Raw genomic sequence first — 24,084 nt, 5'->3', positions numbered from 1 at the left:
TGAATCTTTGTTGGTAATTTTATATTGTTCTTGCAATGATGTTACTGTATTTGTCAGGTATTAGTTAAATGAAAGTATTTCTATACCTCCAGATAATTTTTTTTTTTTCCCCCCTCGGTGGTGTTTTGCAATCCGTGTAGTCAGCATGAACACAGTGTTCACAAATACTATCAGTTTTTAAATGAAGGAATTAGTAGCATTTGTGGACTTGCGGGTCAATTTGCTGTTCATGCAACTTAACATAATAATGTCAAAGCAGGCAGGTCAGCAAGCACTGTACCAAATTCCTGTTTTGGTGGCAGATTTTATTGCTGTCTAGAAATGCTACTGAATTTCAGTGTTGGGTAAAACAAAATAATTGTTACGTTATGTAGTCCCCATTCAGCAGGGATGAATGATGACAGGCTTAAGATGGAGTCTGAGTTGCTGCTATTGAAAAGTAGGAGCACTGCTTTATTGGCTTGTTTATTTTCCTCTGTATTGCAGGTGGTCTCTTTCAGGGAATGCTTGTGCTTTTGAATTATTTTCAGAGTTGGTTTACATACTGTATTTTTACAGATTCAGACTGTCATATGCTAATTGTTTTGCTACATAAATATAGGTAATCTTATACTCATTGTCCTAGATAATTCAAGAGAATATAAATTAAAGAAACATGGAGTGTATACTAATGCTGTGCTTAACAGCCTCCAGATTATGATGTTATAAACATCGTCAAGTGTTGATTTGAAACAGTAAAGCTGAACTAAATTTTTTAAATAAAATACTTACTTGGTATGTTCATGTCTTCAGTATTTATGAAAATACTGTCTATACTTCATTTGTGCTTCAGAACTCCTTGTATTACAAGCCCAAATACTGAAAGATGAACATGAAATCGTATCACAGAAAGCAAAGCCAATTAGTTTGGTTTTATTAGTTCTCGGAGGATTTTAACACTTTTCAGCAGGCTAGTTTTCTTTCTGCTATCTAAGGCATATATAGACTTTGGAATTCTTCATCCCTTAATGTAAGGACTTTGTAAAAAGTAGTAAGAATTTTAATTTTTATTTTTTTTAAGGAAAGCATCCTCTAAACCAATTGATTATATGAAATCATTGCAATTCTGATATATTTTCTTTTAGGGCAGTGGCTCTTTATAGAGTTCTGGGGAGGCTTTTCCAGTCTTACGAACTGCTTCTTGCTGTCTCTTCAGCTTTATGTTACGTGGCGCTATTTTGAAGGTGAAACTGAGTTTGCATGTTACGTAATCTGGGGATGGGGTTTGTTTGTTTTATTGTAAAAAAAAAAAAAGGTTCACCTTAGCAACATTTCTTGATTACTGTGGTACTGCAGAAAAATGCTTTCTGGATGTTTCAGCATAACTGGAGCCAGTGATAATATTTGAATTAAAAAATGACGAGTGTTTCCCTTGTTTGTTCATTTAAAATTTAATGTTCTGAAGTGTTAAAGTGGCAGTGAGGGCATCAGCGTATATGTTTCAAAAGTAAAGACATTTCTTGAAAGGAATATCTTGACAGGATCAGAAGTCACAGGATTAAAGCTGAGGGCATTACTGGTGGATTTTAGGCTAAACACTGGCATTTTTGTTTGTTATTTACCCATTCTTGTGTACATCTGAAGAAATCATATGCACTGGTGATGACTTGATGGGATATGACAAACACCAGAAACAAAAAATACTTTTCAGAATATTGACACAAGTTTAAAAAGGAGACAAAGGAAATACTTCTGTCTTTTTTTGGTTTCTACTTCCCTGATTCAAAAAAAGTAACTATGCAACAGCATACAATGTATGTTGTCTTAAATGGTGGTGTTCTAATGTTTAACTCTCTGCTTTCTCCCTCTTACTCTTCTTTCTCGATTGGAACATATTGCAGTTTCCTTAAAGGAATTTGAAAGATGGCTGGGAGTTGCCATGTTGTTGAGGATCCCAGTTTCTTTATGGATATATTAAAAAAGGAACTATCTTTGTCATTTTCCTCTCTGTTCTAATGTGCAACAACAATTAAGCAAGCAAATTTTAACTATCACAGTTTGTACAGTTACTGAATGGCTGGAATTGGTTGTAAACAAAAACTAAATGGTTCCTGATAATAAAAAATTTGTTGCTTCTTTCTCTCCCTCAAAAATACTCATTCTTCTTTCTGAAAGCACTTCCAGTTGTGAAGTATTTATTCAATTTTTGATGACTAATGTGGTACAAATATTCCAAATTAAAATTCAATAAGATGTAAACATATTTGCAACATTTTTTTTTTTATACTTTCTAATACTTTGTTAGGCGTGTCTTCTAACCAGTCTTGGTATTCAGCAGAAATAATCTTCAGTGATGCTTGGTTTTTAAGGGAAGGAAGGTGACTGGATGCTCTTTTGGTATGCTGTATTAACATACATTTCTAGGCTTAAGACAATAGCAATACGTACTTTCCTTGTGCTTACTTTTCCTGTACTCTGTAAGAGAAGAATTTTTTTTTGCTAGTGCTTAGACTATGATCTGGTAAAATCTGTTGGCTGGCACTACTCCCTGTGGTTTGCCTCATACATGAGGTGGTATCATGTTGTATATGGTAACATATTTTATGGTATATGGTACCAGGGTAAGCATGGTACCTCTCCTACTTTAAAAATATCTGTAATAGGAACCAGTCTCTAAGACTATGGTGGTATTGAACAGCACTTAACTTGTAGGAAGTAAGCAGACATTTTAAGTGCATGTGTTTTCACAACTTTTTCAAGCTTATCTTTTACATAGTGTTCATGCTGATATCTGTAATACCAGTTTGTTAAAAGAATATTCATTTGTTTATATTCAGTGCTGTATAGTGACTGTTTTTCTCCTACATATGGCAGGAAAAGAATTAAAAAAAAAAAGGGGGGGGACCAACAAATCTTTAGATATGCCAAGGGACAAAAAACGTGCATTTAAGTGCTTTGAGTACTAAAATTGTTCATAAATGTGGCTCTGATTAAATAATAGCTGACTTGCTACACACAGTTGCAGGCCCTAATTCCCAATGCTCCAAATAAGGTGGGGAAAATAAATAATAATAATAATAAAGTACCAATATAATGATGATAAATGCATCTATATATGCAAGGAGATCACAAGCATTTTTTCTCGTAAGAACTCATTGTCATATGACAGTAAATACTTCAATTCAAACAGGGAAAATAGGCCATAGAAACTTCAGCAGTTACTGTGTTCCATTCTGCATTGCTGCCTGATGCCAAACTTCCATTCAGAAGAAAAAATTTTTCATGTGTGTGATACACAAGAATTCCCCAAATGTGTATTGTTGAAACATCCAAACCATCTTAAAAATGAGGTGGTAAAGATTTTTATTTTTTTCTTCTCCGCCCACCCCAATCTATTCATTCTTGTGTTTGAAGATTTTGACTATTGCTGTTTGTGATATTTTAGTTAGTTGAGGAAGTTTTGTAATCCGTACTTCTGCTACAGCAAGTCAAACACTCACCTGTTCAGAACCCCTAAAGAAATTCTGTGAGCTGATGTTTGGCTTGAATGGTTTGCAAGAGCAGGCAGCATTTAAGTCTATGGAAGAGTTGTCTTGTCTTTTTTTTTTTTTCCCCCCTAAAAAAAAGAAACTCCAGAAAAACAGTACCAAATAGATAGGGTTTCCCCAAGATGATCTGACAACTGTTGACAATTACCCTTTTTCTGTGACTTGTACTGATGACTTGCGACACTAACTGAAGTTTGTCAAAGCAAAAATGAAACTCGTTTATTTCAGTTTTAGTAAAGTCTAATGCTGTGAGTAAACAAGCGTAGCAACAAGAAGCATCAAGAATTTCATTAATAAAACAAGTAATTACTGAAAACTAGTGTCAGGGTTATTAAAAATTGTTAATGACTGAATGCCTTCCCTAAATAAACCCAAAACTGGTAAGATACAACTCTCAGTGAGGCTTCCTGCCTGGGATTTTTTTCTTTCAGAAATTGTGCAGACCTGTTCTGGTGAAGTGGTATAAACCTTGAGAGCAGAAGTGATTTCCCTCTCTTTAACCTTTTGAAAGGATTAAGTAAGGGTAGTGAAAGGTGGGAGTACAGAGCCTGCTGTGATTTAGGAATTTTTATGTAGCTTCCTAGAAACTTTTCAGCCTCTCGGACGTGAAGTACACTATGCCCTAGGTATTTCTTTCTGTGCGTGGTGTGCTTACTCTGGATCCCAGTACAGCATGCCTTAATATGAAGCCTGTGATTGAGGCCGATTCATCTTGAGCCTTGAACAGGAACACGTTTTTGAAAGGTGTAAAGAAGCCAGTTCAGGATTTAGAGTTGAGGCCTATACATTTAAAATGGGAAATCCTGTTTTTTAATCTATGTAAGTGGCTGATCTTATGTACCAAACCTGTATGTTTTTAAGCACTAGTTACTGTTGCTAATCACTGGTCTTTGTTCCCTTTGGGACCAAGAATAGATTGGAAGTTTCCTAGTAGGGTAGACTTAGGTATGTTTGTGCCCACTTCAGGGGGCAATTATCTATCTCATTAAAAGTTCCACTTGTAGTTCAAATGGTACTGATCTGTGCTACTGATGTTATGCAAAAAAATTTGGGGGTTGCTGCCTCTTACTTTAATTTTGCAAGATTTTAAGAAGAAAAAACTGTAGACGAAATTATGATTGCTTCTACCAGTGGTAGATAATGAGCGTGCCAAGGGAATGCAAAGTTGAAAATGAAATGCTTGAGAATTTTCAGACTTGAGAACTGAGATTGTTTGTGCAAATACAATCCATGTGGCCAGGGGGTATGAATTTTGATGATTTTGATAATGAGACAGAGCCAGGAATATAATCAGATTGCCTGGGTTCTGCTCTCAAACCTTCAATACTAGGAAATGCCCATTTTCTTTTTTTCAGCCCCTTGCCACATTTGCTGCTCATCCTGTGCCAGAGAGGAGGACTGCACCTTCTGATCACGCGCAGGTCGTGCTGTATAATTGAAGACTGCACCTTAAGCATTACAATTCTATAAATACTGATATTGAAAAGTAAAGCAGTGTTCTAACAAGTTTGTTAGGGGTTGGTTTGTTTCTGCAGTTTAGTCTGGTTTTAGTCTTTAATTTTCAGATTTCAACTATGAGAGTATTTCAGATGTTGGTAATATTGCTGTAATTCTATCCAGACTTGTAGCATGCTGTTTCTTATATTCTTTCTGCTAGCACTATTTTCTTAATCCTTATCTGAAAGTTGCGGTTTTGGTGTTGGGGTTTCCCCTCACCCCAATTTGGAAGCTCTCTCTAGTGTTGTATGAGAAGTTATTTGAGGGAATAATACATTTGTTATGTTGAACTTGCTTTTGGTTTGGTTCTTTTAAGGTGATAATGACATCTGTTATGAGAAGTCATGCCACTATGGGATAAGTGCATCTAGCATGCTAGTTGCAGAGTGCCAGTTAGGCTGTTGACATGTGTGGGCATATTTGCTGTGGAGGCACCTAATGTATGGATTACCATTAAGCCTGGGGTTTTGTGGTGTCACTCATGTATCCTACAGGAATAGTGTCATACTTCAGGCATGTAAGTGCAAAGTACTTGCAACTCTCATTGAAACGAAAATGCCAGTTGCTTGTCGTTTCTTAATCGGTGAATACATTTTTCTAGTTAGATTTTTTTTATACCTTTTTTTTTTTTTTCTGGCAGTTGGTAGGTAAAGTGTATTGTTCTTAAGATATTTTTACTGTGTTCTGCTCTGTGGTTCCTGAAGAAGTTAGAGAGAGTGTCTAAAATCAGGCTGTTATTGCACAGCTGGTTTTATGCATTAAGGCCCATAAATGTCCTGACAGAATCTTGCTTCATCATCTACTTCTTTCAGCCTCCAGAAGACTTTTTAATGGATGTGTAACCACTGCTTAAGCAGTCCTGTGATGATATCTAGCACAGTACTTTCTTGCTTTCTGAATTTGTACTGAACGGGTCTAGCTTAAAATATCTTATATTGTCTTAACTGTATTCAACTTGACACATCCTCTAGAAGAGCCCCCATATGCACCTTAAAATGTACGTGCTTTGTTACTATGGTGATGGAAAAGAATCGTGCATGTTAACAACCCTGCATTAGGTAATGGAGGATTTGCAGAAATCAGTTAAGGATTTGCCTGGGGCACTGAAAATTGAGTCCGTGACCATACCTCCACCCCAGCCTCTTGGCTACAGGCAGGCTGATGGAATCTTGTTATGGGATTAGACACTCCTCTGTTTTCAGGTTGTTTGGGGGATGAGGAGGACTTTTTGGAAATGTTTTCAGGAGAAGCTGAAGTAGTGTTGCTTTATCACATGCTTTTAAGTATCTTACATCATATGCTTGGGGTGCTCTGCACAGTGTAAAGGAGATGCTTGTGCAAGCATGTTGTATGTTTGTCACTGATACAAAACCAGTTCTGGTTTTCTTTGAACTCCCTGGGTTGACAGTGCAGGAATTCACTACCTGTCATTTCTCTGTTATGGCTGCCTGCAAATCCTGCAAAGGGAGAATATGTCCACATTTGTTCCCCTCAAGCAAGGTAGAAAACACGAGCTGCTCTTCATCTATTAGTTGAATTCTGGATGAAGAACAGGTCTATTCAAGGAAGCTAGAACAAGACATGAATTTAGAGTGCTATGGTTTAGTATAGTGTAATTTCCTGTGGGGGCCTTTTATTCTCCTCCTTCTGAAGTAAGTTGTGGTTAACTAGGTGAAAACTGATAAGCTTAGCTGTCTAATTAGAGGAGTTTTTCAGGTTCTCCCCTCTTTTTCCTTCTCTGCTGTACCTTTTTAAAACTGTAGTTTTCTTGCATTAGTTATTTTGTTATTTGTTTGCTTTTTGTGGTTTGGGGTTTTTTTGTTTTTTACTGTTGGAAGTGGCATATCTTTCTGTGTCTTGAAGTATGTTGACTTTTAGAGATACCCATCCTTGTAGGTTTTGTTTTTATTTTAGCATTTTAGGAAGCATTTTTCTGAGCATTTCTGTGTATTAGTGTTCTCGTACAGCTTATCCTGAAAAGCTTCTCTGGAAAATAAGACACTGGTCAGAGTCTCTTTGAGACATTTTGACTGGCCCGCTGAGCACCCTTACAGGTCTTAACACCAGGGTTTTACCCTTGAGCAATGCTAGCAAGAAGCCTGGTTTTTGCCACTCTGGGACAACAAAAACATAACCCAAATGAAAACATGTGTTTCCTTTGCTGTAGAAAGACAGAATGCTTCCCACAGGCTACGAGTTCATCCTTCTTTCAGCAGTGAAAGGAGAAGACATTACAGAAGTGTTGAAAATCAATGTTGAGTGACTTCTCTACTACAGAAAAGTCAACTTTTTTGAGGTTTGTGAACAAATCTTCCTGAAGTAGAACTACAATTATATGTATAGCTTCTTTTCTGAACAAAATAAAAATGTATGGATTAGACTTGTGGAAAAACTGGAAGTAAGTTTACCAAATCTGTTACTTCAGCTGGTTTTTTTAAGCCTGAGCAGCTACTGGGAGGTATAGGATTGGCTTTTCTATCTTTTGGCAAGCTAGCTGTCTGTGCTGCGTGAGCTTGATCCCCACAACTGAAGCTCAATGGATGAAGTAAAACCTTTAAGTAAGCTTTAAGGTCCTCATGCTTCTTTCAGCTGGAGAGTGCAAACAATAAGCTTTGATCAGTGTATCATCCCAAGTAAGGCATGATGATCCGAATCTCTGCCATGTGCTTCAGGAAAAGATCGTTTCAGTGGAGAGTAAGAGATATCCTAATTAACTTTCACATGTCAAAGGAAGGAACAAGTGTCACTTTTCAAAGGCAAGAGTAATTTTGGCCAGCTTTTCTGAGGTTGCTTCACAGTTTGTTTCCAAGGCAGTTACAATCAGATAGTGCAGAAATAATAGTATCCTACAATAGAAAGGATCTGCTTTCTGTATTTTTTGTTTCTTGTCTAACTTATAGTTAGGTATTTTACAGTGGAGAAAGCATAACTGTCATTTCCCAGTTACAGCATTAATATCTATGATCTAGGGTGTATTTGGTGAGGGGATTTTTTGCAGTTTTGGTATTCCTTGGCTGAGACAAATATTCCCTTATTTTGTCTATATAATAAAATGGTACATTTGATTCCTGAGAAATGCAGTCTTAACAATTAAATTGAAAGATGCTGTTCCAGCTTTTATCGTTAACCAAGAAAATCAGTTTAGTTGTATCATGTTTTCAGTAGGATGCAATTTCTGTTGTCTTTGTTTACACTGGAAAATGGTGTTCTCCAAAGGACTATTTTTGCACTCCTCCACAATGAGTTCTTATTACAGGTCAGCAAATAATTTTGTCAGGAATTGCCTCTGTTTGACTTTGGGATATGTCCTTTGGCAATAACAGAGCTGGTCAATAAGTAGGAAGTTCTCTTGGTCTAACCCCTTCTTTGTGCATTATTCCAGTAGATCACAAGAAGCTCAGATTGATACTTCCCAAGGTTTAAATAGCCAGGTAGTATTTGTATGCCTTTAACTTCCATAGAGAGCATGATCAGAAATCGCTCTAATATCTGACAGTAGAAGTAGGGAGGATTATGCATTACTTCTGTCTATCATTTTTTTAAGGTTTGTTTTTTCTAATGATAAAACTTCTGTTCATTCATCTTCAGTCTCTTGAGCTCCATTATATACCACTTCCTTAACAAAGGGAAATGTTTTGTGTGTGGTTTATTCATTTCAATACATAGCCTTGCAGCAGCAGTTACCCAGTCTGGTGGTTAAGGCTGCTACCAAGCGAGGTTCCAAGATCCACAGGAATTAAGTTGAATTTGGTATTAATGATACCGTTTGGGATTGCATGAAATTATCTGTCTGTAGCTCTGAAGGTCTGGAAGTTGATGCTCCTTTGTAAAACTATGCAGAAAAGGTTACTCACAAGCAAATCTTCATAATTCTGTGGGTGTTTTTAAGAGAGGTAAATCTGAACTTCTTTTCAAATGCCCCCTCCCCCAAATGGTATGAAGTTTTGTAGTGGTAGTGCTATGGGTGCGTTTGTTTTAATGGTTTTTGATAGACTATTTACATAATTTGAAATACTTAACTCTTCAGAATGGGGTTGGGGTTTGGTTTTTTTCAGATCCTGTCTGTTAACCTGTGAAGTATTTCAGAATAAGCTAAAGTTGCATAAGTACACAAGCCATTTAAAATACAAGTGAAAAGAATTCCATTAATGGCCTGCATTTTACCAACACTGACAAATCCAGTTTCACTAAATAAATAGCACTGGTGCTGTCATTTTGACACACAAAATAACTTTGTCTCTATGTAGTTAATAGCCACCTCTTAAAGCATCTAAAGCAAATTTACAGTTGAGATCAGTTAATGAGGGAGAGTGGGAGTAGATTTATTTAAAATCCACTGAACTTAACTGCTCACTTGTTTGCTTTTTAATGGTAAAGCAGATCTGTGGTTTGAAATCATTTGGGGAAGTTTTTGTGACAAGGCAGATGATGGCTCAGAATGGCTTGAAAACTACAGAGGGGTCAGCTACAGTTTCTCCTTTCTGGGAGACTGGAAATCTGCCTTTGAAAATGTTCAAGAAACTTGATACCTGAGATATTGAAGATCTTCAGAGATGCAATTAATATCTGCATGAAATGTTCCAAGGGCATCACAAATTAATAATGATTTAGTACTATATTTTATTATCTTAAGGTGTTAATGGTGCTATTACTTTAAGATATTAATGCTTTACATAAAAACACAAGAATTGCCATAAAGGATCTGGCAAAAATTCTTGTTGACATCCTTTCTCTGACTTTTCTACTTGCTATCCTTGGTTAAATTCCATGTGCATCTGTTTGCTCATCAGGAAGTTTGAGCTGAAATATATTATTTGTTTCTTTGGTTGAAAACTTTACCATGTGGTTGTTTCATAGGACTTCATTTTAGTTTAGTTTTGGATGGCTTATCTGTTCTTAATACAAGTGTTGTGTTTTCAGGCATTCAGAAGTTGAAGCAAACTGAAATTGCTATGCCAGATTATTCAGTTTTAATCTTTTGGTATAGTTAGCTGTTCATGTTTGCATTTTAGAACGTGAAATTAGTCTTGGTATCTAAACGGAGTATTTCAGAGCGTTGTGTACTGTATGGGTATTTCTTTTCTTGAAATGGTTTGTCTCACAAGAACTATGTGAATAAGGTGATGAGATAAAACGCTAAGCATGATGTTCTAGGGAAAAACCTAGCACTTCAGTTTTGTTGGGAAATGCATTGAATTTATGGTCATGTCAGTGTCAACTGCTTGGTTTCTGATGCTAAAGCAATGTTTTAGCAGAAGGATAAAGGGGATTGGGAGGTGCTGGTGCTCTTGGGCTTTGGCCTTGAACAAGGACCTCATGAAGTGGGGAGGGGATGGCCTGTGTCACCTTCCTTCAGTCTCCGTTCAGTCAGGGCAGGCTCATTAATACTTAGAAACTTTTTTTTTAAAGAGCACTGCTTTACACTGGATACGTCTGAGGTGCAAACAAAGGATTTATTGATTAAAAGTTAGGTAAATACTTAAAAAAATTATCCGTCTGTTCCATTTACCTGTAGGTCTATCTTGTAATTTTTGTACACAAAACAAAATGGGCTTAGTAGAAACCAATTGAATGCAAGAAATTTCTAACTGGTTATTTGGGCCGAGGCAATACAAACTGTAAATGTGAAATCATGTGAGTATGAGAGAGCTGCTGAGTATTTTAAATTACTTTTTTCCCCCTCATTGCTGTTCGTGTTGTTGGACTTCTTGTAGACAATTTCTTAGAAGTAAATTATACCAGGGCTGTTCTTGTTGCATGCAACGCTTTGTCAGCTGTAAAATCTTGATGATGTACCATCAGTGAAACTGTCTTATTTTTTCAAGGTGGGATTAGAGAAATGAAGGTATCAAATGAAAATAAGGGGGAGTGGGGAATGGAACAGCAAGAGTAAACCTGCTGTAAGAGCTTCCTATGTCTACAAAATACATTAATTCTTTTCTCCTTATTGGAGCTGGGCCTTCTGCCAAGAGAGATCTGCTGTTCCAGCTGGGGCTCACAGAAGCAGTAGTGACTGCAGGAGGTGATACACACCATTCTTTTAATTCTCAATGGCATTGACAGTTACCGAAGTTCCCTTTCTTTGCTCAAGTTTATCCTTGCTAGAAGTTACAATGAAAGGCAATAGAGACAGTAAGACAATATTGAAAAGATAAAGATGACTGACAACGAGAGAAATCTAAAGCCTAGTTTTAGGTATGCATTTAAAAGTCAATTAGGCAAACTACTGGCATTAAGTTTCTAAAATTATTTCAGATGCCTGTCTTGCTATTTGAGAGCTCTTCTTGTAGCAGATTTTTAAGCTTTTTCATTGTAGTATAGTACAGTGAACATTAGAGTCCTTTGTTAAGACTGCTTCTCATATTGAGTTATTGCCCTGTCACCCAGTGCGTTGGGTTCTGCAAAAATACCTAGTAAACTCCACAGCCTAATTGATGTACTGTTTGGAAGTGTTGGAAGCTATAGATAGTTTGTCTAAGAATTGCTTCCAGTCCTACCAGTGGTATCTATGGCACTAGTAGGAAAGCATTTCTAGGCAATTTTTATTGGCTTCACTTGTTAGCTTTCTTGCTACTTTTAAAGAATGCCCGAACACTATTCTGCAACTTTAAAGAAAATGCAAAGAGAAGTTTAAATGTCTCTGTGGGCTATGCAGCTGCCACTCTTTACATGAAGAATGACAGGCTTCACCAGAATGCCTGGTTCTCAAGGCAGGAGACCATGATGCTGAAACACATTAGAGCAATGTTATTTATATTCTGCCAAAAGCAATTATCCTGCAAGACTTATAAATATGTGTTAGCTTTTATGTGTGTGATAAACTCTACAGACTTCCACAGAGATCTGTAGGTCTACTCAGAGTGATATATTTAAATTTTTGCAGGACTGAAGCCCAAGTGCTTGCATAAAAAGATGTTTCTAGTTGCAGGCATATGCTGATTATTCAGTAGTGTGGCAGAAGTGTTTCTTTGGGATTGGTCTGTTACAATTAGGATTGGTTTATGCCAAGGTAGAGTTTTTACATTTAATAGTATTTGATAAGAGTTGTTTTAAGAAACCTGTTTTGATCCACCAGTGTTTCTTTCCAACAACTTCTTATAAGCTCCCAAGGGCTCTTAGCTGTCCAAGAACCCTACTTTTAATTTCTGTGAATCCTTTACTTTTCCTCCCCATGAAGATTTATTACTCCTTAGAAGTATCTTCAGTTAGCTACTTTAAGCCCTAAAAGTAGCCTTGTTCTGTGATGTGTCTTTTCGTCACCGTGTGACAGAAAATGAGCTCCACTGTTTGAGGGGAAAGGCCTGTACTTTGGATCTTGGCTACCAAATAGAGCAGCTTTTCTGTTCACCCCACAGCTGCTGTTAATGTTTCATTCTGCAACTGCTAGAGGATGGGCAAGTAACCGTCCTCATATGAGACAAAAATATAACTCCATTAGTCAGCTGGCGTGGGTTGTTGAAGCAGAAATGCAGGCAGTATTTTCTCCTGGTGGAGAAAAATCCATCACATCCTATTAAAGTTGCCATTAGCTGACTATGGGGGAATGTACATTTCCTGAATCCACGATTGCCTGTTCTCCTTACTTTGATGGCTGTCTACTTAAAAACTTGTAATTTAGTCATAACTATTATAAGATCATGTTACATCTCTGGGGTTAAATCTATTTGACATATAATCTGTCTGAGAAAAGCCCTTAAGAAATAATGGTGCTTGACACTAACTGAACCTTAAATTATTGTGGCGTGAATTAGAAAACCTTGTTTCTAAAGAGGTTCTGTGAGCTTTCTGGAATCTGTATCACCCTGTAGCACTTCTAAGATTTAGTATTTTAACTTTTAAGACTATTTAGTATTTTAACACATTGTTGTTAAACATGGATTTTGAAGTTTCTTTGAAAGGTGGGTTTATTTGGGTTTTTGTGATTTTTTTTTTTTGGTTGTTTTTTTAGAGCTGTCTTCTGAAGGTTGAAAATGTGATGGGCTACTGGCATCTTTGACATCCTCTTGCCAATGTTCATTGTAAGGTTTAAGTGAGGGAGAGTTGTAACCCTTCAACTTTTTCATGCTAACATTTGAACCCTTAAGGTTTTTGGATGTTTAATCTTCATAACATGCAATTATGACATAAAGCAGAACCAAGAAAATACAAAGGTGCCTTCTTTTCATAGCTGCTTATCAATGAAAAGAAAATTGTTTTTCTTTGTTATTCTGTAAGTGGCAATTTTTAGTCATGTCTAGAGCAGTGTTTCAGTAAAGGATGACTTTTTCTTTCTAAAGCAAATACAGATGTGGTCAGACTTCTGCTTAGCTTAGTTTAATTTAGTGCTTAGAGATTTTGTTAAAAACCTCTTGGCCATCTCATTCTTTATTTCTTTAATTGCTTATGTTTTGGGTTTGGCTTTTTTTTTTTTATATGAAGTGTGGACAGAGAAAAATGTTCAAATCTCTTAAATTGAGTGGGATGAATATTTAACCTTAACATGAGGACTAAATGGTTCTGTACAGTAACACTTCTGGTATTAGTATATCAAATGTCATGGATCTCTGATTGCAGATTACAGGTGCATTTACACCTATAAATCAAAGGCAGAATATTATTCAGTCTTACCCTATATGGCCCATGTCTGTCTCCACATTGTGTACAATATTAAAGCTGAAGAAGAAATGATGCAATGGCAAACTGTGGTCTAGTTTTGATTTTTATTGTAGTTATGTTTTAATATAGGCAGATCCTGGGTGTATCTCCAGCTAGTTGGCAGTTGTCTGTCTCTGGTGATTTTTGTGTTTCGTTAGGGCAGGTAATGGGCAAGCCTTATGCTGCTTTCGGTTTGCTCCCTTCTCCCTCTGATATAGTTGCTGCTTGTTATTCTCAATAATAAGCTATCTATGCGGTAGTAAAGAACTTCAGAGCATAGTAGTGAACAGTAAAGTTAAAATAATTTGGTTACTGTGTTATACAATATAATTTAGTTACATACTTAATGACTCTACTAGTTGAATTAAACTGAAAGGTAAAAATTATGCAGCTCCAGCTGAGGGAGGTATTTTCTGTCAAGTCAGTTCCTTGCATATTCGTTTAAGTCGTATTCCCTAAAACTTGGTATGGAAATGTAGACAAAATTTGTACTATTTTACACAAGAACTTGGTTGCTGGCCTAAAAGCTGTTGTAAAATGCAGTGATTATTTTGTAAGATTGAAAATAAAGTCTCTTTAAAAATCTGTTTTAACTTTCCAGAAAAGGAAATGAGCAAGATCCTATTCCAGTGTATTTGATCAGACAATCCTAGTTTTACCAAAGAGCTAAATACAACTTCATGTATCCAAAGGTTGGGCCCTTGCGAGAAGCTTATCTGCTCTTTGCTGAGAGTGAGTAGTGGAATTTCTCCTGAGGTGCTGTGTCTGGGGGTTGTTTTCCTATTGGATTTTTTGCACTTTGGTGTTCAATAAAACTTCAATGTTTTCCCCTCACAAAAGGAAAATCCACTTCTGCTACATTTCTGGTTGGCCTGCCTCTTCCTGGCAGCTTCCAGGCAGCTACGGAGGTTTCTTTTCAGCTTTCAACCTTTCTCCTTTTCAGTTTCACTCTCCTTCGAGTAGGCTTATCCTCTGTATGTGTTGCTCATTAAACGGGCACTGTTTTTCTTTCAATACAGTAATTTTCTTTATGTCAAAGCCTTCCTGCGTGCTGAATAATGCATCTAAGTCTTTGGTTTTTTCTCCGGACTACTCGAAGTTGCATGTAGGCAGCTGGCTAGTTCTGTGTATGGTGCAGAGAGGAACTGGAACATGCTGTAAATGCTTGTGTGAGTATGGACAGGGCTGCTCTTACCCTTGAAGCAACATTTTCTATAGTTCCTACCTATTACTTTAATATATTGGCAGAATTTAGTAACTGGTCTCTGTGAACATGGAGGTGTAAACACTGGTATCTGTAGGCTTTCTCTCTTACCTGGATCTCTTCAGATTGGGTTGGTAGGGAGCTTGTTTTGCCTCTTAAGAATTGAAAGAGATTGCCATATGGTCTGATACAGTTCATGTACACAACCGTGATCCAGTAGAGGAAAGACAAAATCCCACCCCCCCTACTGCTGTTTCAGAAAGGAACAGACAGGAGGAAGTAGGAGTGAGAACAGATTTCTGGATAGATTGGTAGGCAGTGGGGTGAATTCTTAGCACTTCCCACCAGAAGTTTATTCTAATAGGCATCGGGTTTTAACCATGTAACTGCTGCTCAGGAAGCTGGAACATGAGGATCAAGAGTAAATGCATAAATAGACTTATAGGGCTAATTTCAAATTAAAATGATAAAAGTATTTATTTCATATCTGAAACAGGGCTGTGATGCTCTCAGCCTCTAGTTGTGTGAAGTTAATCATGCCTTGATTTTTTTGTTTTTAATTTCTGTGTTTTTTCAAACTTTATGTACAACTGAATGTAAGCACTGCTGGCTGTATCTGGAAAACCCTACTGTAGCAGTATCCTGACTGAATGCGACTTTCCAAAGATTCACACCTGGTGGAAGAAGTGTGTGTATAATAGATCAGTGACTGAAATATGTCAAGTGCAACAGAAAATTTTTCTTGGTTTCTAGGTCTCTTAAAGCAAAGGGGTAATTTTGTCTATTTGTTCCTCCTGTACAGCATGGGAACAAGTGGAGTTTTATGTTGGACAAATGGCTACACTATTGGTCATCAGTTTCAGACTGATTTAAACCAGAGTTAAAGCAGTAAACAAAACAAACAAAAAAGCAAACTATTTAGAATTAAAATTTGTGTATGGACTAGAGAACAACTTTTATGGCTTTCCTCTGGATTAAAGATGAAATTATATATAAATGCCCCACCCCCTTCACCCCCCCCAAAGAATAGTCTTTAAATAATTGTGAACGATGAAGTGTAGTTTTGGACTGCCACTGAAAGGGATAGTTTGCATTCATCTACACAGCCTTGGCCTTAGATCTAAGGGGCACATGACTGCAGGTGATTTGGGGCACTGATCTGTCAGAACGATTGTCCTGGTTTCAGCTGGGATAGAGTTAACTGTCTTCCTAGTAGCTGGTACAGTGCTATGTTTTGAGTTCAGTATGTGAAGAATGTTGATAACACTGATGTTTTCAGTTGTTGCTCAGTAGTGTTTAGACTAATGTCAAGGATTTTTCAGCTTCTCATGCCCAGCCAGTGAGAAAGCTGGAGGGGCACAAGAAGTTGGCACAGGACACAGCCAGGGCACCTGACCCAAACTGGCCAACGGTGTATTCCATACCATGTGACGTCCCATCCAGTTTAGGAACGGGGAAGTGGGAGGGGGCAGGGATTCACCGCTCGGGGACTGGCTGGGTGTCGGTCGGCGGGTGGTGAGCAATTGCACTGTGCATCATTTGTACATTCCAATCCTTTCATTATTGCTGTTGTCATTTTATTAGTGTTATCATTATCATTATTAGTTTCTTCTTTTCTGTTCTATTAAACCGTTCTTATCTCAACCCACGGGTTTTGCTTCTTTTCCCGATTTTCTCCCCCATCCCACTGAGGGGGGGGGAGTGAGTGAGCGGCTGCGTGGTGTTTAGTTGCTGGCTGGGGTTAAACCACGACAACGATCTTTTTGGGATGATGGATTTTGTGTTTCAGTTGCACAACCAGCTCACTTCACAGTTGCATACTGATTTGAGTTAACTCAAAGGAAGTAGCAGAATTGTGCCCCAAGTCTGGAGGAGGAGAAGGGGGTAGGAATTCAGTCTGGATTTAGGTAAATAGGTTTAGTTGCCTTCCCATTATCCCACAAAATCAAATCATTTTGCTGCAGACCTACAGATGCTGAATCACTGGTAGAACTCTACATGTATGACTGTTCAGACATCTCCTATGAATAAAACCTTGAAATTAGTAAGGAGCTCACAAAATGAGAGATCTATGTAGCACTTATGTGCTATGCATAGTATACTGTACTCGTATAACTGTTCAATGGAGCATTGCCATTTAATTTGTCTTGTGGAGATATATCATCCGTCTGTGGCAAAATGCTTGCATGAGTGTAATCTGGAAGCTGTTTTTCTTACGAGTGCCAGTGTACTGGAACCCAGTGTTTAAAGCTTGAAATTAATGGATTTTGCATTTCCTTGCATTCTCAACAAATACTGAATAACCTTCTGTAAATAATGATCCTTATTAAAGGATGAATAGCTGCAAAACTTGAAGGGTTTTAATGTATTTTTTTTTTCTTCTTCTTCGTCTTTTGAAGAGGGGAGATTTGTATTTCCTCTCACTTGTGTGCTTGGCATAATAATGCAGGAGCACAAACAAAAAACAAAAAGTGGTGACAAGCAACAGTGGTTCATGATGCCAGTAGTACTGCAGTTTGGAAAATGTGTTGTACCAGTAAATTGACTAATCTCAATTAAAATTTAAAGAGTCTCCATTACAAGTAGTTAGTTAACGGTATAGTCACTTCATCAATTTTTGTTATTCCTTAAAATGAATAAATGTTTTCTAGCAGAAAAGGTTCAGTTGTCAAATGAATTTTTCTAGGTTGTTCTTAAAGGCTACTTTTCTATTTTAAAACTTTTTTTGTGTGATATTTCCTTGAATATTGGTGGCTGCATCAATGAAGATGAGCTGATGAATCACTTCAGACAAATCACATTTGTTTGGTCTATATTAAACTTCTTCCAAATACAGGTTGCTATAACTCCTTTCCAATAAAAAGATCCAGACTGAATACTCTTAACCCTTGCTGAGTCTTACTACAGTTTGCATTCAGACTTCTAAATTCATAAAGTTGGACTACAATCTTTAGCGTTACTTTATTGTAAAATTACTGGTTTGTGAGTATAAAAGTTTGGCCAGATATGCTGTATCAATGTTTTAATCTGCAGCAATACAGTACTAATTTCTTTTATCTCCGTGTTGAAAATACTAGGTTTTACATGGATTAATGATATCAAAATTAAAAGCTACGTGTAGGTTACATGTGCTTATAATTCATTCTCATGTTGTGATGTATTTTCAGTTATATTTCTTGAAAACTGTGGTTTCTCTGCATCTCAGCTTTCACCACATTGTGGGATAAACTTTTTGCAGTGTTCAGAATATCGGTTTTCTGTGCAGTCAGAGTTAATGCCCTTGCATCTTCTGGAATCGAGGGCTTTCCCTTTGTGTATTCAGTCATTACATAAACCAAATTCAGTTTGTTTTGTTAGTACATAAACTGGGCTTTACTAAATACAAAGAGGGCCAAAACCTCTCACAGTAAGAATTATAGAAAGAAAATGTACGTTTCTTGGGAGGAAGAAAACTATTCACAACTTTGTTACGCATTTGGTGCTCATCATTCCACATGCATGAAGCCAAAAAAAAGGGGAAATTTAAGACTTAAGTTATGTTGATACTGCAGAAAGAGATCAAATGTGGCAAATTTTGTGACTTAAATTCTACGTGCTCATACTGCTAATTGTGGCTTGATCTTAAAATACATATATAATGTAGAGAAGCAGTCAAGCTCCAGCTGGGCTGCAATGTGACTGACCCCTTTTTCTGATACATACAGGCTTATGTGAATGAGAGTTTGGCAACAGTTGCTGACAGTGAAGCAAACACTCATACACATGTTCAGACACTGCTCTGGAACTTGTGTTGAAGTATTGTACCTACAGAACCACTTGGAGCAGTTATGAGATAGCCTTGTGACCAAAATCAATCATTTACTGATTAAGGTTGGATAATTGTTCTGGGTTGAAATTAACCTTTCTTCTGGATTACTCTTGATTCACATCAGCTTCCCAATGTTGATCACTGCAAAATTGCAGAAGCAGTGGAGAGAGTGCATGGCAGGAATAAATGATGAGGGCAAGAGAAGGGTGGAGAGTGCTTCTAGCAACAGTGCCAAATCACATTACTTTAAAGTGCTTATAACAATAATGCTAGTGCAGGTATGAAAGTTGCCTTGGACTTTTTAGTAGAAGATAGTGTAGAACTGTCAGTAGTTTTGTATTCTCTCACAAGTTTCCGTTAAAGGACCTCCTGAAATCAGGCTGCAGAAAGTGGTTACAGGCAAGATAAGAAGAAATCTGAGTGCTATGTATTTTCATCTGTCTCTGCTTACTTACTGTAGAAATGCTCCTTAGAACCTTTCTTTCCACTCCTTCATGATCCATAGCAGTTTTCCACCTGTGTTACTTAAAACTATTAATATTATATAGATATACAATAGCTTGTATTTGTTGGAAATTACTTAATCCATATACAGTTAAAAATAAAAAAATTCAGTATTTTACTGTAGGGTTTTTTTATTGGAACCAATCTAACCAAATCTTTACCAGTTTAGATTTAGCTGCAAGATTTTGTACTTCCCTTTTAATGCAGAAAAAAATCAGTGTAGTATAAAAAGCCATAGCATAAGAATTGCATGCTGAACAGTGATATGGTTTGTGATTATGCTTCTGTCATACAGTTAGAACCAAATACTTTGTGTTTGTGCTGCATGCATTGAAGAAGGGCACCCAGTTTTTCTTCATGTGCTGTATTGTTTGGGAAAAGGAGATGCTGTTTCCTCTCCTATTCCTCTCCCCTCTCCTACCCCCCCCCTTTTTTTTCTTTTTTTTTTTTTTTTTAAATGTTATTTACTTGGTAGGGAAGAATTTATGCAAGCTGTATTCTCCCCCCCCCCCTCCCCCCCCCCCCCCCGATCTTTTCATGTCACTGGCTTTTGAAACATCTATTACTTCATTTTTGTTACTTGAGTTCTGGCATTTTTAGCTCTCCTTTCTTCCCCTTAAATAACTCTTGGGCAATCTTTTCTTTTTTGTGTTTCCTACAGAAACAACTGTCAGCTGTTTTTCTTTAAACATCAGCTTTTTATGCAGAATAGTCAGTATCAGTTTTTTACTCAGTCTTTTGTGAAAATGCCTCAAATAGATGGTTGCATTGAGTACCGGTCACACAACACTTCCCAGTCAATAGATGGGTGAAGAAAACAAGGATGAGCTACTTTAGTCATCAAGTAGTTAAAATTGCAGAGTGATGGTTCTAGAATCATTTGACTCAATCATTTCTCTCTTGATTTTTCTTTTAGTCAAAAAGGTTTTAAAAATAATAATAAGTCTTTAGTAACTGGGAGGAATGGATAAAAATTACAGGCAAATGAATTCTGTCTAGGAATTACTGTGCATGACTAGGGAATACTCTTTCTTCCCTTCAAACACAATAACTTTTTGATGTTTGAGCACCCAAATTCAAGAAGCAGAGCCCTCAGAAGCACTATTGTACATCCTTTATGTAAAGCTCATATGTGATGAATGCATTCCCAGTGTTGGGTTGTGAACAAAGTCTACAGAATTCTGTCAGATGAACTTTTATGATACAGCCAGTACTTTAGGCTTAAATTCCTAAATAGTGAAAATTTTGGCTCAAAAATTAGAGATTATTTGTTAGCATCACTAAAGAAGTTACTTGTAATATGTTATTGGTCTTTAGACCTTGCTTTTCAGGATGCATAATAAAATGCTGATTGCTTTTCTTTAGCTAGTAAAGCAGTTAATGACTTCTGGGTTTGGGGGATTAGTTGGACAGTCTCGTTGCAGATAAAAGTACTCAAAAATTAATTTTTATTTATAATAAGGGAAAATTATTTGTAATTCTCACTGTTTTATTAGTAGACACTGTGCTTGGGATATGAATAGAGAAGGTCCTTCTGTTACTGGAATAAGAGCAAAATTCCGTAACAAAACACATGGGTACAAATGAAACAGCCAAATTTAGATTCCTGTTTCTTAAGTTTGATCTTCACCATCTACACCTATTTGTCCATTCCACTAGTTTAATTTCTCCTTGTATTTCTGTCTCTCTAAGCTGAGATACTTAATTTTCTGTTTGTATTTCTTCAATTATGCAGTAGGGATTCATTTTCAGTGCTGTTAAATAGAACACCACAAATTTTTGTGGAACAGCTTAGTGTATATCTCATTGATTTAGTAAGATTTTTCAATTTTTTACTTTATATTTTATAAACTATTATACCATATTTTGTGTAGTAGAAGTGGTAAGTAGCCACTTAAAATATTTGTAGGGTGGATAGCAATCTGTTTTGTCTAGTAAAACTGTGCAACATAGGTGTCAGAGCTGCACCAAAACAAAATCTGCCTAATTGTTCCTACATGACATTTTTGTCTTGTAGATTGACTGGAGCAGAAAGACCTTTCTTTTAGTCCTTGCTTAGATTCAACTATCTAAAAACTGTTTTGAGCTTGCATTGTGTCATGTTGCACTTGCTTTCTTGATACTCTAATCATGTATTTTGTGTAGTTTGACTTAGCTATCTCCAGCACCCTTTTCAGAACTTCATACTTACGGTGAAGTCCCACCCCAGACCCATAACTTCTAATGGTATTAATGGTTTTGAAAAGTCCAAAGAGGAAGCAACGAGATATAATCATAACACTAAATCATCTCATGATTTCTGTGTTGTAACCCTTTGTTTAGGACTTTGTCATTTCCAAAACAAGGAAAATATAGCTGGTGGATCCCTTTTCAGTTGCTGAATAGACTGAGAGATTCAGTGATTATTGTAAGAGTTCTCATGACTAGCTATCATTTATGAAGTGTGAATGTATTCTTACTTTGTTTTGTTACATGGGGGGGGGTGTGCATGTATACTTTTTGTTCTTTTTCTGTGCAGTTGGCTACAAGTTTCTAAACATCTCTGGAACAGCAGCAAATAGTACAACTTAAATAATCTTCCTTTTGAACTGAGAGGCCTTTTGGTGTGCTATTTTGCTCTATGTTATGTTCATGCATGACCCATGTACTCATTACATACAGCTTTTTGTAGGAACTTGTGAAAAGTATTACTTTAGCAGTAGTTGGAGCAGGGAATGTAGTTTCACAAGGCTGAGTTACAGTTTTTTGATGCACTGTTAACATTCCTGTGTTCTCTGACCTTAGGACTTGTGAATCACTTATTTCTATGCTTGGGACTGCTGGCTAGGATGCTAATTATTACTGAGATTGTCAAACATAGATCATAGAGTTATATATTGGCTATGTAAGTCACATTGTTCATGCTGACATATTGCAAATATGAAGGGCATACCATTAAAACAGTTTGTATAATCTTGTGCAATCTTTTGTTTCTTCTCCTTTGGTGGATTATTGCAATAGAAGTCTTTGCATTTGTCTCTCATGTGTCTCAGTTTATTTCCTCTATCCCAAATATACATGGTTTGTTAAAACTACAAAAAGACTGATTCAAACCACAAAGGGTGGTGCTCCATAGCAAGGGAATGGTAGCTTCCTTTTGGTCACTGAACACAGACCTTTAAGTTCACAAGCTGTCTTCTTTAAGGCTTGTTCAGATTTTCTTTTTTACTCTGATTTTGGTGCTATTTGTTAAGCAATTTGCAGTTTGGCTTGTAGCCTTTCTCTTTTGTTAGTGTGGACATTTATGATTTGTCCATTCGTGTGTGTTTGAAACATCCTTTTTGATGTTTGTTGTTTTGTTATTATGTTAAAAAGAGCAATTTAGCATTAGGGATTTTCTTAAAATATAATTTACTTTGCAAGATCACTTTTGTATGGGCAGGTTAAAGTCCCTGAAAAGCCACATCAATGTAAATGTTGAGACATGCTTTAGATTTAACAGTATCAACAAATGATACTACAGTTTTAATTCACATAGTTTTAAAACACTATTTCTTATACAACATTCATTAGCAATCTCACAGCTCGGCAGGACAGTTAAAGGAAGATTATTTTTGTAAGTGTGGATATACTTTATTTGGTTTCAGGTTCTGTTCCTTTTCTGTGCAGGCTGAGTGGGAAATGCATGCCAGGAATGATCTGGACCTTTTATAAATTTGTTTTAATGTGACAAGATAAAAATTTAAATTTTGTGGTTGCCTGCCTAATACCAAGCATTGCTTGAGGTGAGTAAACTCAGTGGACCTGATGCTTTTTTCTTCTATAAATCTATTGCCAAAAGATTAAGAGTATGTAGCAGCCCACCAGCTAAACTCTGTACACTGTATACTACATGCACTCAGGTCATTATTGAATTATACTCATTACAGATGGTCCCTGTCCCAAAGAGTGTATAGTCCAGGACAAGCTGAAAGAAATTCAGACGTAGTAAACATAAAATCTGAGACAATGTTTTCTGATGTGTTGGAGAAAGTATAGCAGGGTCTACTTGGTTTGTCCTTTATTTTTGCTAAATAAGGTCTTAGGTGTGTTAGGAGGAGAATAATAGCTTTTTGGACATTTCTGGAGCACTATTCTTAAGTGCAAGGAGCAGTGGAATAAAAAGTACACAGGTGCTTGTTTGAAAATAACATGCTCAGTACAGCCTGTCATACCTTCTTAGAGTAGCTAAAATTGTTCATAAGGAATCTTATTGTGGTCATCTTTCAATGTATTAGTTACCCTCATCTTATTTTAGTGGTCAGGAACTTTATTACAAAATGACTTGTTGATTAATGCATTCACGTCTCCTGCTAACAGGGTCTCCAGAGTCCTGCCATCTTTAATCTTGATGGCTTAGATGACTAATAGCTTTGACCATGAGGGTGATCTAATTGTACTTGCATACCTGAGTGGAGCTCAGAGACTTGTGAGTATGTAAGACTGGAGGAAAATGGCCCTGAGAGAAGAGAGAATTCGGACATGTTCAGATGTAACTATTACGTGAAAAACTTTCCTTAAATTGTGTATCATAAACTGTAGTAATCATTGCTATTCCAAGGAAACTAAAAGGCATAACTGAATCTGTAAGCTTCATTTTAAAAAAAAAAAAAAAAAATTCCTTCTAGACTAGATGGATGTCGTCTGACGACATTTACTGGAAGTGTCAAGTTTTCTTAGTTTCAGTGGAATCTGCCCCAGGCTACAAACTTGAGCTTGTCCTAAGTTTGCTGAAGTGCCGGAGCAAATTAAAAGCTTGGCTTCCATGGTTTCTTTAGATGTTCCTCTTTTTTTGCAAGGTTGGAAAGAAATGGTAAGTTTTCTTATGTAAAAAATTAACTTTCTCTTGTTTTATTTGTGGGCTTTTTCATCTTTTTCTGTATGTTTCCATT

General features: G+C 36.8%; 1 protein-coding gene across 3 annotated transcripts in view; it reads left to right on the top strand.

Annotated features, from left to right (window-relative positions):
* The window catches only part of SPRED1 (sprouty related EVH1 domain containing 1), a 64,426-nt gene that overhangs the window by 4,267 nt on the left and 36,075 nt on the right, over positions 1–24,084 (top strand). The window contains exon 1 of one of the 3 annotated variants that reach the window (XM_052782484.1): positions 7,262–7,320. The exons of 1 other annotated variant lie outside the window; for it this stretch is intronic. In XM_052782484.1, coding sequence (XP_052638444.1) covers positions 7,277–7,320 — 44 coding nt within the window. In that variant the 5' untranslated portion in view covers positions 7,262–7,276. Of the gene's footprint in view, positions 1–7,261; positions 7,321–14,492; positions 14,828–24,084 lie in introns of those variants that run through there. One more of the 3 variants, XM_052782486.1, reaches the window with a different exon arrangement.

This window comes from Harpia harpyja, chromosome 3 (assembly GCF_026419915.1).
Source record: "Harpia harpyja isolate bHarHar1 chromosome 3, bHarHar1 primary haplotype, whole genome shotgun sequence".
In the NCBI taxonomy this organism is placed as follows: Eukaryota; Metazoa; Chordata; class Aves; order Accipitriformes; family Accipitridae; genus Harpia; species Harpia harpyja.
The sequence above is the reverse complement of the archived record's forward strand: the minus strand, read 5'-3'. Positions and strand labels throughout refer to the sequence as shown.